This window comes from Malania oleifera, chromosome 12 (assembly GCF_029873635.1).
Source record: "Malania oleifera isolate guangnan ecotype guangnan chromosome 12, ASM2987363v1, whole genome shotgun sequence".
In the NCBI taxonomy this organism is placed as follows: Eukaryota; Viridiplantae; Streptophyta; class Magnoliopsida; order Santalales; family Ximeniaceae; genus Malania; species Malania oleifera.
Window position 1 is genome coordinate 62,601,053 of NC_080428.1, and position 13,887 is coordinate 62,614,939.

Consider the following 13,887-nt stretch of genomic DNA (forward strand, 5'->3'; position numbering starts at 1 on the left):
GTTGACCCAGACCGATTTCGGTCGACCAGGAGAAAATGACCTGTGTGGGTCGGTCGACCGAAAGTACAAGACTTGTACATTTTTGTCCTTTTTCAAGCATGCAATTACCTAAGTCAAATATTCAAACATATGTATGCATGAGTGAGTGTCCTAGGGTCATTTGTGTCCCAAAATTAAGACACCGAAAAAATGCGGTGTCGGTCGACCAAAAAGGAAAGCCCTAAGGTCATTTCTAGGTCACTATTTGGTTTGAGCTTACAGATTAAACCATACATGTGTTGTGTGTGCTTATTACAAACCAAATAACCTAATTTACTATTACAGACCAAATGTGCAAGAGAAATATATATATTACAACACTTAATAAAAGATTTGTCTTCAGTTCTTCATTTTCTCCATGTGCATGTGTATTATGATTTTGACAGTTTTGGTTCCTGCACATATTCTCAAACACCCATTAGATATATAATGAGTATTTGTCATAATCAAAACCGGGCGTGACCCATAGGGTCAACATCATATAAAGTACGTATATTTGGAAATCAAGTAAACCTTAAACTTTGATTTTGATTTGGGTTGCAAAAGTCGAAAGGGAGTACGTTAGTTGAATCATTCTTTGCGGAAACCATACGGGAGTACATTACTTAGCTAAACATCTCAAAGATAAATTAACTTAAGAGTTTATTTGAATTCTGAAGTTTGGAAAGAGTAATTGGATTTTATTTTGAACATTATATTGAAGAAGAAATTTCATATATACGGGGCTTTGTTCAAAACTCACATTCACCATAGGGCTGAAAACATCAAAAGCTGAAAATTACTTATATTATATTGATTGTGATTTGATGGTATAAAAATTTGTTTTATATTCCAAGAGTCTCAAATCTTGAATGATTTTATCAATCTAATAGTGTTGCAGTGAACTTATATTTGGTAAATAAATTATGGTTGTGTTGGTTTGGAAATTGTGATTAATTGTTTGATCGTTTTTACTTTCAAAGTGTGGTTGAAGATTGAATGTTTAATTGTGTTAATTGTGTTGTTGATTGATTGTTCAAAAGAAATCAAGTTCTTGTTTGATTGACAAAATAAATAAACAAGTCAAAAAATTGGTTAAATATTAAAAGAAGTTAAGGACTTTAAAAGAACTAAAGAAAAAGTTTTAAAAAGCCAATTCACCCTCCCCCTCTTGGGAAGCTATTCCTAATTTCATTTATGAAGTGGTATTTTATTATATATCTATGGGAATTACGTTGTGGTGATAAATTGGTTTTTGGGAAATGTCGAAAAGAATGCATTATATGGTTTAAGAACCTGATGGATCAGATCAGTATCAGTACAACCACACTATTCAAAGCAGTGTTGGTATGAAAAGTCGGTTTGGCTAGCGAGAGGGCTTGAGTACGTTTCTGGTATACAGGCTAGGTTCGGTAGGCAAATTGGACTAATAGATGAGTTACTTTAACTTAACATTGGTACCAAGGTAAGTCCAGTCTTTGAGCCGTACAACCCGTCATGGGGGTTATACATGTTGGTTATTCATGCAGAGAGGTTCTTTTACTCATATTTGCAGAATTAATGGGAAGCATGTATTTTCAATTATCAGTGTGAGTTACGGTTATAAAATGCAGTTTCATTTAAAGTTATTTTAATAAGTATATTTGTTTACACAGAGACTCATTTGCCACATACTGATAATAATTTATTCTTTTTTACTGAGAGGTGTCTCACCCCATCATGATCAATTATTTTTCAGATGCCATGGGGAGTATAACAATAATTAAAGTGCGGGTAGAAGACCCTTGGTTATAATTGTTATTATTTTATTCATGTTTTTTATGAGTTCAGTACTTTACTGTGATATTAGGATTTTTATTGTGATAAAGGATGATTTTTAGTACTCTGCTAATTGTTATGGAGATCTTCCGCTGTGCATTAATGTGGTATCAAAGATTTATCTAGAATAACACTCCAGACCCCAGTTTCAGGTTTGGGGCGTTACACTATTTATACTTCTATGTAAATATATATTTTGTTAAATGAGCTAAATATTTTAAAAGCCCATTTTAATTATATAAATTTGGACTTGAAATCATTAAAAAGTTCTTTTTTGGCAATAAAATTACTTTCTTTGAGGGTTTTGGGGATGAAAAGTTCATTTTGGCAAACACTTCTTCCATGGATATTTTATGTTAAAAAAAGTAGTGGAGAAATTCATCTAGAAGAGTTCTAGATCCAAGTGCCTAAAGAAACCTAAAATATACTTTGTTTGTTGATTTGATGTTACTGCATTGTGCTGCCTCACGGTTTGATTTTCTTTATCAACGTGGTTTTCTTGTCTGTGGTGGCTTGAGATTTTTGAACATCCTTTTTGAGTTAATTGGTTTTGGCGTTTTTATGCCTTATGATTAGTTTTGTGAGAAATGTCATAGACAAGGGTATTCAAAGGTGGTATGCCGAGGGGGTGAAAGGAAACAAAAAATTGGGGATATAAGTAAGGATACGGAATATGGTAGACAAGAAAATCGACAAGAAGTTTGGCGTGTGAAGAAATTGCATAAAGGGAAGGAAGTTTAGAGAGAATTGATAGATCCATGCATTGTCGAAGAACCTGTAGAGGGGGCTCAGGCTCAAGAGGGTGCAACGACATCACAAATTTTGCTAGTGGTTGAGACAGTTCCGTAACGTGAGATGGAAGAGGGGGAGTTTGTTCCTAAAGATCCGAGGCCTAAAGTGGAGACTTTGCAGCGAAATATAAATCAGTATGAGATTGTGCAGAGGGAGGAGAGTGTTGAACCAGTCTTGGGTGCTCCTGACGCTGATATTCTGATAGTGGAAAATGGCATAGTAGTGTGGGTTCAGCTGATGATGTCTAGTAATATGGTTATAGAAATTTTGGAACAAGAGTGTACCTTTATGGTCAGGTGTGTCTCACATAATTGTGAATTGGATAGGGAGTTGGAGACAAATAATTTAGAAAAACTCCCTTTGGAAAAAGGCTTTTGCTCGGATGATGATTTACATGTTCCGATTGTTAAGTTGAAGGATATTAATGGGCAAAGTGAGAAGAAGTCTCAATGGGTTATTATCCGTCCAAAAAAACTTGATTTATGATTAATACAATTCTAGTGTGGAACGTGCGGCGTTTAGGCACGTTGAAAAATCGTTTACATAAGTTAATGAGGAATTTTTCACCTTCTATTTTGGTTCTTTCAGAGCCATTTTCTGATGAAAGTCTGATGTCGCAATGGGCTGACTTTCTAAATTTTTTGAATTTTTGTGCGAATGCTTCAGTGGGGGGTAAAATTTGGATATTTTGGGAAGAGGAAGTGCACTTTGAGTTACAACATATGTCTGATCAAGTTATTTCGAATATTTTTAGTTCTGTGGACCAGATTTTCTTGATTTTTTTTGTTTATGCTAAATGTCGTCAAACAGATCATCGGGAACTTTGGAATGATTTGGAGTTTGTAAAGAGGGATGATTTCCCTTGGTTAGTGGCAGAAGATTTTAATATTATCTGTTCAGATTCGAAACGTATTGGTGATCATATGAGGCAGTTATCGGCTAAGGAGGATTTAACAATTGCTTGGACAACTGTGGTCTTATGGATTTGGTTGGTACTGACAACAACATGTCTTGGTGTAATGGTCACAGTGGTAATTCTCGAAGTTGGGCAAAACTGGATAGGGTGCTCTATAATTTGAATCTTCTCCGAGTTTTGCCAAATATTTATTTTGAGTATGGAAAGATGAGGACTTTAGATCATAACCCATTGATTATTTGATTTCATAGAAATCTGCATCGGTATGGTCCTTCTCCCTTAAGGTATTAGAATATGTGGAGCACGTACCAGTATTTTAAGTCTTGCGTGGAGGAAGCCTGGAGGGAGGAGTCTCATGGTTCAAGTTTAGTTAGATTTGCAAGTAAATTGAAACATACGAAAGTTGCAATTCGAAATTGGAACAAACAAGTTTTTGGACATGTACAACAGAACATTAAAACATTTGAGGAAAGTATGGAGGCTCTAGAGGCTCAGCTTCGGGAAGCGTATTCGCTAAAAATGGAGGAAGATTTTTTCCTTACTAAACTCGAGCTGGAAGCATGGGAAAAGAGGGAGGAGATTCGTATTTCTCAGCTAGCAAAAAATAAATGGTTGGAGGCAGGGGATAACAATACAAAGTTCTTTCATGCATTTGTGAACCAAAGGAGGAAGAAGACTATGATTCATTCATTGAAACTTCCAAATGGAGAAGTGTTGGATTCTATGGAAGCTGTTTTTTATGAGGGTGCAGTAAGGTATTTTCGAACTTTTTAATAGGTGTAGGACTCAATCGAACAACTAACCTTGTTGATATAATATCTCCTATGGTTTCTGAAGAGGAGAATATTGATCTTTGTCGTGAATCGTCTGAGGTAGAAATAAGGGATGCTATTCTTTTTATCCCGAGAAATAGTAGCCCAGGTTCGGATGGTTTTGGCTCGACTTTTTTCCAGGATTGCTGGGATATTGTAAAAGAAGACGTGATTGATGCAGCTAGAGATTTTTTCGCTGGGTCCCCTCTCCTTAGATTTTATTCTGCATCTTACATTGTTCTAATCCCAAAAGTTCAGAATCCTCAAAGTTTTGACAAGTTTATGCCTATTAGTCTTTGTAGTGTTATCTACAAAATTTTTTCAAAAATTATTCTTACAAGGATGACAGGTTTATTGTCGGCTTTGATTTCTTCAGGATAAAGAGCTTTCATTCCTGGTAGAAGTATATTTGAAAATATTTCTTTGGCATAAGAAATGGTTCATTCTTTGCATAAGAAGTCTAATGGTGGAAATGTAATGATCAAAGTGGACATGGCTAAGGCATATGATAGGGTTGATTGGGATTTTTTAAACTTGGTTCTGGAAAGCTTTAGTTTCTCACGAAGATTCTGTGGTTTAGTGGCGGAATGTGTTTCCTCTCCTATGATGAATGACACTTATAAAGGTTTATTTAAACCTTCTCGAGGGCTTCGCCAAGGAGATCCTTTATCTCCTTATATATTTATTATTTTACGGGAAGTTCTCTCTCGACTTCTAAAGAAAAATTTTATGGAGAATAAGATAGGGGCTTACTATCATGCTCGTGGGGCGCCTTTGGTATCTCACCTTCTCTATGCGGATGACATTCTTATTTTTGCCAATGGCAAGAGAAGTTCCATTTGAATGCTTATTAAGACTTTGAAGAAGTATGAGGATTGGTCTGGTCAATTGATAAATAAAGAAAAGTCAAGTATTTTTTTGTCAAAGAGAATTGCTTTTGCTCGGAAGAGATCTCTGTTAAGGACAATTGGCTTTGCAGAAGGAGGTTTTTTTGCTACATATTTGGGTGTTCCTTTGGTATCGGGTCGTCTTACGGCCCATATTTTAGAGCCCTTAGTTGATAAATTGAGGAAAAAATAGTAGGTTGGAAATTTAAACTTTTATCTCAAGGGGGCCGCCTAATTTTAATTAAGCATGTATTATCATCAATGGTGGTTCATCAATTGGCGGTATTAGACATTTCTACTACTGTCTTCAAAAAGATAAATTCTATGTTATCGAAATTTTTTTGGAGTGGAGTAAATGACAAAAGGAAAAGGAATTGGTATTCCTAGTCTAATATATGTAAGCCTGTTTGTGAGGGTGGTTTGGGTGTTAGGGATTTGGAGGAGGTAAAAAAATCATTGCATATGAAGTTTGTGTGAAGATTGTTAACTATGGATAATATGTGGACTCAATTCTTTAAAGCCAAGTATTTGTATAAGAAACACCACTTGAGAGAAATGAAACTAGAGAAAGGAACCAGATTTTGGAGATCGATTATTCATGTGATTCCTGAAGTTTTAGAGCATGTCCGTGTTCGAATTAAAGAAGGGTCGGCTTCTTTCTGGTTTGATTGTTGGTTAGCCTTCGGCCCCCTTTGTGCTAAGGTTCAGGAAATCAGTAACCATAGGCTTCGAACTCAAGATTGTTGGGATAGAGAAGGGTGGAATGTTGATTTATTAGTGGATCTATTAGGTGAAGATCAGACTGAGGAAGTAATGAACTCTGCTATTTCTTGCAAGGAGGGTCTAGATACAGTAATTTGGGAACCTTCAACAGATGGGAAATTCACCACGGCAAGTGCCTAGAAAATTATAAGGGAGTATAAAGAGGAATTCTCAATTGCAAAATGGATCTGGCATCCTATGTTGCCAAAAAGGGTGTTAATTTGTATGTGGTAGTCTTGGTTCGCTTGTCTTCCGGTTGATACTCGTATTAAAGAAGTAGGTATCCAGATGACCTCTCGATGTGATTGTTGTTCAAATGCCAAGATTGAATCTCTAGACCGTGTGTTTTGCACTGGGTCTTTTGCTCAGGAGGTATGGAAAAAAGCAGTAATGGCGTTGGGTGTTAGTTGTATGGCAACAACAACTTAGAAAGGCAGAGTTAATGTCTGGTTTAGTTGTGCAAGACGAGCCTCATAGTTAGGCATTTTGGTAGGTTTTATACCTAGTCTCATCATTTGGAGACTATGGACTCGTAGATGTAGAGCCAGGATAGAATCAATTTATGATTCGGTGAGAACTGTGTGGCTTGATATTAAATATTGGCTGAGATCCATTTCAGACAAGTTAAATAAATGTGCACCTGCTTCTTGCACGAATATTGCAGTCCTTCGTGTTTTGGATATTCAAGTAAAAAATGTGTGGGTTCGTCTTCCTCGGGTAGTCAGATGGTGTAAACCTGGGATAGGTTGGGTTAAGTTGAATGTGGATGGGAGCTGTAGAGGTAACCCAGGGAATTGTGGTGGTGGAGGCATGATAAGAGATGAAAAAGGTTTATTTAAAGCAGCTTTTTCCTCATTATTGGGTTATGGAACAAATAACATGGCTAAATTGAAGGCGATTATTTTAGGGATTAATTTGTGCAAAGATCTCGAATTTGATCAAGTGAAGATTGCATGTGACTCTACTTTGTTGGTTCAGTGGATAAATTTTGAGAAGTGCTTGGTTTGGAACTTATGGGAATTGTGGGAAGAACTTATGCTTGCATTAAGAGGCATACAGTTTAAAGTGGAACATGTTTACAAGGAGGCGAATAAAAGTGCAGATTTCTTTGTCAAATAGGGTGAATCTGGTATTTCTCGATCATATAATTGTCAAAATGATCTTCCTCAGCAAGTCAGGGGAATGATTCGATTGGACTTGTTGGGTTTTCCTTCTTTGTGCACATGATGTTTTGTGTTATTACACTTTTAGGGGTTTAGTTTCTTAGTTTTTTGGTTGCTAGTGTTTGGTTTTTGGTTTGGTTTATGTTGGTTAAGTTAGTTTTGGGGTCTTGAAATTTGCTTTTGTTGTCCCAAAGTCTCAAAATTGTAACCACGGTTTTCCTCCACCATAAGTGAGGGGTTTTTTAATAAAGTTAGGAGGTGTCACCCTCTTTTACCAAAAAAAATAAAAATAAATAAATAAATAAATTAGTTTTGATGGCCTTGTGCCCCTGGGAATGCCCAAGTTGGATGTATTTGTTTTGATTCTGTTTCATGAAAGTTTTTGGCTTCCTTCCTCTTGAGTATGCCCAGAGTTTTCTATACATATCCATTTTTTATCAATATAATTAACCTTTACCAATAAAAAAAAGAAGAAAATATCTTTGAACAACCATGAGTTGACCTAAAAATCCTTTATATTTTCTTGCTAGTCTCTCTACTTATAGTCGTAGGCACAAGCAATTTTGAGGAGCTCCCCTCAAATTTTAAAAAACATACCAAAATTTAATTTCATTCTTGCTCAAATCCCTAATATGGGTTTGGTTGAAGGTCGTTGATTAAGGAAAAAAAATTATAAACGTGGCCTTGTTTGGAAGTCCAAATTTTAGGCCTTTAATTTAGATTTGTGTTGATTTAAACAAAATACAGTATAAAATTATATTGAATTTCATCTGAACTCACACAAATCCAAATTTAAAATTTGAAATTCACACTCCCAAAAACTTTTCAGACAATTTAGTAAAAATTTTGTCAAAAAGTTCAACCTTATTACATTTTCAAGTACTTCTTTGGTTGTAAAAGAATAAAACTCAATTTTCATTTTTAATTTTGAACAAAAATGAATGACGCAAATAAAGCAATAATGTTACCATACCATTTCGAACCAATCTCATCATGTCTATTCACAACATGTGCTCTTATATATTAAGATCACTAAGAAGAAATGGACTTAAAATATGTACACCTAGGTCATCCCTGTTTAAAGACTTCTCAAAATATGGTTAGATGACATAATTTATATGTGAAAGGATTAAACTAATGTGTGATCTAAGACGAATCATGTCGTTTTATATATATATATATATATATGAAAAATAGAACAGATGAGCTATGAAATATGATGAGAAACACAAATGACATTATAAAAAATCCTTTAGCAATGGAATCCATTAACCATAAGGGCTGCTAGGCTCCATTAGAGATTTTGAAACACAGCTAATACGCAACACAAGTTTTTCAAGATAGACAAATAATCCCAAAACCATACTGGGAATTTATTTCAAATTTTCAAGCACTTGTACAACGTTAACCATTTCTAGGCATCACTGGCAGATAAACTATACTCCATGAAAAGCATTCACGATCAGACATGGTTTTTGAGGAATGTGAGAATTAGCTCATTCACCTGATTAGGGAATTGCTCATGAACAAAATGGGTTCCTTCGGGCAAGAAAGTGATCTCGAGATCAGGGACAAACTCTTTCACCTTTCCGCTCTTTATGTAGTCCTCCCTCCCTGGAAATTTGAAGGCATAATCTCCAGTCCCCATGATCAGCAGCACTGGAACTTTAACTATAGGGTCTGCTATGTTGAACTGTTCTCCAATTGTCCTATGAAAACATTAAACCATCTTGAATAGCAGAGAGTATTCAGTTAAAAGTCTCACAATTCAGCATCGAACGGCACAATTTCCAGCCTTTGTACCATGGCCCTAGTTTGACAGCCACGAAACAAATGAACTAAAACTGCCTCTTGTTTTAGTGAAGTGGGCATTTTAGCATGGCGTGCCACACATTTGTGGCTGTGGGTTTGATGATCACAATGACTAGAGAAAAATGATAATAGGAGAGCACAATGATTTACAAAGATGGAGATTCAATACAATGTTTCAGGAAGAAAGCCAGCTACTTGGTTCGTGAAACTATGTACAGCGGGTTGATCACATACCTGTATGGGACTTGCAATGCAGTTTGGAAACCAGATTTCTTGTACAAAGCTCCATAGGTTGCAAGGTCTTCCTCCGTGAACCACGGGGGAAGAGGAGCTGATGGGTCAACCAAATCCATGATCTCCTGGTTTTCTGCAGCTATTGGTATCTCACTTTTGGAGAAGAGGATGTAGATATTCCGCACAATTGTTTTGGCATCAAGGCGACCAAAATCAGCCTCGGCTCGCCTGGGTTCCTGAGGCAAATGTCACAGAAATGAAATAGCAGCAAGCAGCTAGCCACACTTGGTTTTATGTGGCTGAACACACACACACAGAGCTGAACACACACCTGCCATCTTGAAATGTAGAAGCCTTCAGGAAGGTGTTTACCAAATTTAGTGAAGCCTTGCGGTGAATATGGCGCCCCCAAGGTTACTACTCCTAAGACCCTTTCTGGGTGGAGAAGGGCAAACAGGTAAACCAGTCGACCTCCAAAATCTTTCCCAACAAGAAAAACCTATGTTCATCCACAGAAAGAGAGAAATCGAGAGTCATTAACATGAAACATAATATTTAGTTTAGACCTTTTCTTTGGTACAACACATTATACAATACTTTATGATTGAGCTATTTTAAGCTGATCAATCAGGAAAGCAGTGGCATCATTTGCATAAATGTGCCTAAAGCATGATGAGGCAAAGCTTTTTGTCATTTTCAAGGTGCAAGAACAGGTTTCTTTTTCCCTTGTTTTTGTTTTTTTCTTGGAGGAAGCCTCCAAACTACAAAGCAAAGGCTTCCTGTTTCCCATTCTGGCTTTGCTAACCTCTCCAACACAAAGCTTCTGCATTATTTCCATTTAACAAGTTCCTAAAGCACTCAAGTTCTCTCCCTCAAAGTCTCCATCTCTAGGAATTTTAACATGGGATTGAGCTATAAAAATTAGTTTTTGAACAAAAATTGAATTGAAATTCACATCCTATCAAGATGCTATGAATTGAGTTATAAAAATAAAATTGAAATTCCAAAAGCACTCATATTTCAAATGCTAATTGAAAGGTACATGAATGCAACTAAAGATTAAAATTCATTTTGCATAATCCATAGCCCATCAAGATAACAAAAAAAAATGCAAATTTAAAAGTTATAGATAAAGTATAAATTATTGTAATTATTTTACTCGATCATTATAGTTGAAAATTTACTTTTTAGTGCTAAGGAACAATCTTATTATACATGATAATGAAAATAGTTAAAATAATTTTTAATGATTTATTATTTTTTGAAAATTTAAAAAATTTATGTATATTTTTATTAAATTATATTTCAAATTCACATAATTATTTATTTTTATTTTACTTTATGTGTAAAAAAAATAATTTAACCTGTAAAAGTTAAATCCAAACATGAAAATAATTGCAAAAAAAAAAACTGAAAATTGTAAAATCTAATTTTAGATTTTTCAACAAAATGTTTACATGTGTTTCTTTTTACAAAAACTAAAATAGAAAATAGACATCCAGAGCATTGTTGGAATTCATTTTGAAATTCCATTGTGCTGGAATTTGAAAGTGTTTCACATACCGTTCATGTGGATTTAAGTTCGCGCAATCAAATTTCATTTCCAAATCTATTTGAATACAAAGCCGCCAAAGACTAAAAACTAAACCACAGGGGGAGTATTCCAAATTTCCTCTTTCTTTTCCTTCAGCTTTCTTTAGCTTTCTGGGCAACCGAACGGATGCTCGAGTGAAAATTAGAAAAATGAGAGAAACGGGAGTACCTTAATGATGCCAAGGAAATCGAGAATGGCAAGGAGATCGGAGACGAGGTCGGCGAAGGAAGTCTTGTCGGGGTGGAGAGGCTGATCGGAGAGTCCGTAGCCTCTGTAATCAGGTGCGATCGCACGGAATCCGGCGGCGGCAACGGCGAGCATCTGGTGGCGCCAGGTGTACCATATCTCAGGAAACCCGTGAAGGAACACCACAACCGAAGAACCTGCTCACAATCAGAGAATCAACGAGAAAGACAGAGAGAATTGAATCAGTAAATTAGTATGAGGAAATTAATTAATTAAGCAAAAGAAGAAGAAGAAGAAGAAGAAGAAGAAGAAGAGAAAGAGAGTGGAAGCCGGTAACCAGTTCCGATGTCGGCAACGTGAAGCTTCAGCCCTCCGACTTCTATGTGCTTGTGTTGTATTTCTTCCATTTCCGATTGTCGTCAACACACGCATACACTCATAAATGGTATATGCTTATAGGTTATTCATAGATTTTTTTTTTTTAATCCTAGAAACATAATTTTATAATATTTACTAACTAAATTTACAAAGTTTAAATTCAAGATTAAAAACTCGTATTTCTAGTTTAATAATATTTGTACTTTAAATTCTTATCTTATAAAATCTAATAATGCAAATCCGTACACTGCATAAATTGTATATGCCTATATGGTTATTCATAAATTTTTATTTATTTATTTTTTTATGAATGTACCAATTATGAAAAAAGGGGTAGGAGTATACCTAAAATAACTTGAAGGAGATAGTAAGGAAAATCTCTAAATTTATCAAAAGAAATGGTTCATTATCGTATAAATTAGTGGAAAATAATTCATATAGTCGGTGACTAAGGCTTAGTTTTATTGTTGTTGTTGTCGTTGTAGTTCCATGAGACATACTCTTATAAGCACTCCATGTTGACTTACTATCATTTTAGGTGTATTTGTAGTTAGACAACATATGGTATACATGATTGTATATAAATAATAGTGTGTAATATTTTTTAAGAAAAAAATGAACCAAGTTTAGATTTATGTTTTAAAGGGAGAAAAGATATTGACATTTCCAAAGATTTGAAAAATTCTATAAACGTCTTCTATGGGTCTAGTAAAAATATGCAAATCTCTTTTAGGTTTAAACATTAAAGTCTAGAATTTTAAATATAATTTATCTATTTTGGTTGAATTTCATACTTTTGCATATATTACAAAATTTTATTTCTTGTAAGGTTTGTTTAGTCTTAAATTTAAAAAATAAGTATACTTTTATCTATAAAATGACATACACTATTTGTAACGACCCAAAAAATAATATGTATGGAAGGGTTAAAAAAATTAATTAAATTATTTATTTATTATTAATTTAATAATATAATAAAATATATTAATATATTAATATAATATTATATATATACAAATATAATATAACCTAAAGAAATCAATTTCCTTTAGGATTAAGAAATCACCCCCCAATTCTCGCCCAAACTCTCTCTCTCTCTCTCACCATCACTCTCCGTCTCTCTCTCCTCACTCTCTCTCTCTCTAGATTTCTCTGTTGTCTCTTGGTCAAATCAAAAAACGAACACCACTACGGGGTCCTAACGACAATTTTTAACAAGTTAATCGGAGTAGAATCGTCATTTGGGGATCTTAAACACCACTTCAAGGTTAAGGTAAGTGAAATAAATTATGTCAGTTATTTTCAAAGATTAACCGTTTAAATTAAAAAGTATAATTATATGGATATTATGTTGATTTTAATCTGAGTATATGAGTTGAATTAAAGTATGAATTGATGTTTAAAATGTGTGGCATGAGTTTACTCAGTTTATTGTATAAATTAAACTTTTTGGGATTTTCACGGTTTGGTAATGGTTATAGTAAGATTTTATTGTTGGCCTAACAAGGCTTAACATCTTATTTTTATACTAACAAACAAGTAAAACTTAACATGCTTTGTTTAAGTGATATGTTTCAGGACTCAATGATGAATGTAAGGTTAAAGAATTCATGAAAGTTTGTACTTCAAAGGAGGATGATTATATCAAAGTTTGAGACATGGATTAAAACTTGAAGATCATGAGAGCATTGATATTAATGAAAAAGTTTCAAGAATGAAATCCCAAGTGATCAACATGGAAAACTCAAAGAAAGATGAAACAAGCATAAAGACCTCAAGGAATTCAAGGATTGGAAATTTGAAAGAGTCTAGGAAATTTCATGTAAGTACTTCAAAAAATTTCAATATGGATGCATGAAACTTTTAGGTAAATTTATTGGAACTAGATACCTTTGAACATACTTGGAAAATATTTTTATAAGATCAAAAATTGTTTCAAAAAGGTTAGAATCAGTTTTGGAATGAACAGCGCCAAAAAGATGATTTCTCAAATGCTGTCAATTTTTCTACATCTGTATTGATGTACATTTTTTAACATCAAACAATCCTTACTCTAAAATGTGTTCAACATTAAAGTTTTAGGATTTTTTTTTAGCTTTCATTTGACACAAAAATTATCAAATTTGGAGTCATACAGAAAAATTTATGACCAAAATACTGAAAGGTGCTTGAAGTTGACAGCATGACAGACGACTGTTAAGAACTTGACAGACAACTGCCAGTGCACTTTAAGGCATCTGTGTGGGTTTGGACAGCCGACTACCACCTTTTTGCCCCTTTAATTTAATTGGACAAACGACTGCCACAAATGGACAGTCTACTGCCACGCGGCTGTTTTGATTTTTTTTCATAATGGTCAAATTTTTAAAAGAGGTTGCTTGGGGCTCAAAATTTGTAAAAACTTGGGGAATACTCCAAGACACTTGGGGATCAAGTTATACACTTTTTAAAGTCTCTAAATAAGCCTAAAAGATCATTGAATCAATGCACCAAGAATTCAAATTCTAAAAAAATT

At 34.5% G+C, this 13,887-nt stretch overlaps 1 protein-coding gene across 2 annotated transcripts; it reads right to left on the reverse strand.

Moving 5' to 3' along the window:
• Positions 1–8,391: 8,391 nt before the first annotated feature.
• LOC131145150 (uncharacterized) lies at positions 8,392–11,540 on the reverse strand. 2 transcript variants are annotated; one of them, XM_058094254.1, is made up of 5 exons: positions 11,332–11,540; positions 10,977–11,191; positions 9,546–9,713; positions 9,215–9,450; positions 8,392–8,877 (listed from the first exon to the last, which is right to left on the reverse strand). In XM_058094254.1, exons 1-5 carry the CDS (start codon positions 11,399–11,401, stop codon positions 8,631–8,633), a joined length of 936 nt encoding a protein of 311 aa, XP_057950237.1. In that variant the 5' UTR covers positions 11,402–11,540; the 3' UTR covers positions 8,392–8,630. The 2 variants fall into 2 exon arrangements, with proteins under 2 accessions (XP_057950237.1, XP_057950238.1); XM_058094255.1 differs by having other exon boundaries at positions 8,392–8,897; positions 11,332–11,453.
• Positions 11,541–13,887: the final 2,347 nt, after the last annotated feature.

Excerpts from the sequence above, each read along its gene's own strand:
- LOC131145150 (XM_058094254.1), bottom strand. The coding sequence starts at position 11,401 with ATGGAAGAAATACAACACAAGCACATAGAAGTCGGAGGGCTGAAGCTT. Across the intron at positions 9,714-10,976 it reads ATTTCCTTGGCATCATTAAG|GTTTTTCTTGTTGGGAAAGA; the intron begins GTACTCCCGTTT and ends GGATGAACATAG. Across the intron at positions 8,878-9,214 it reads GCATTGCAAGTCCCATACAG|GACAATTGGAGAACAGTTCA; the intron begins GTATGTGATCAA and ends ATGTTTTCATAG.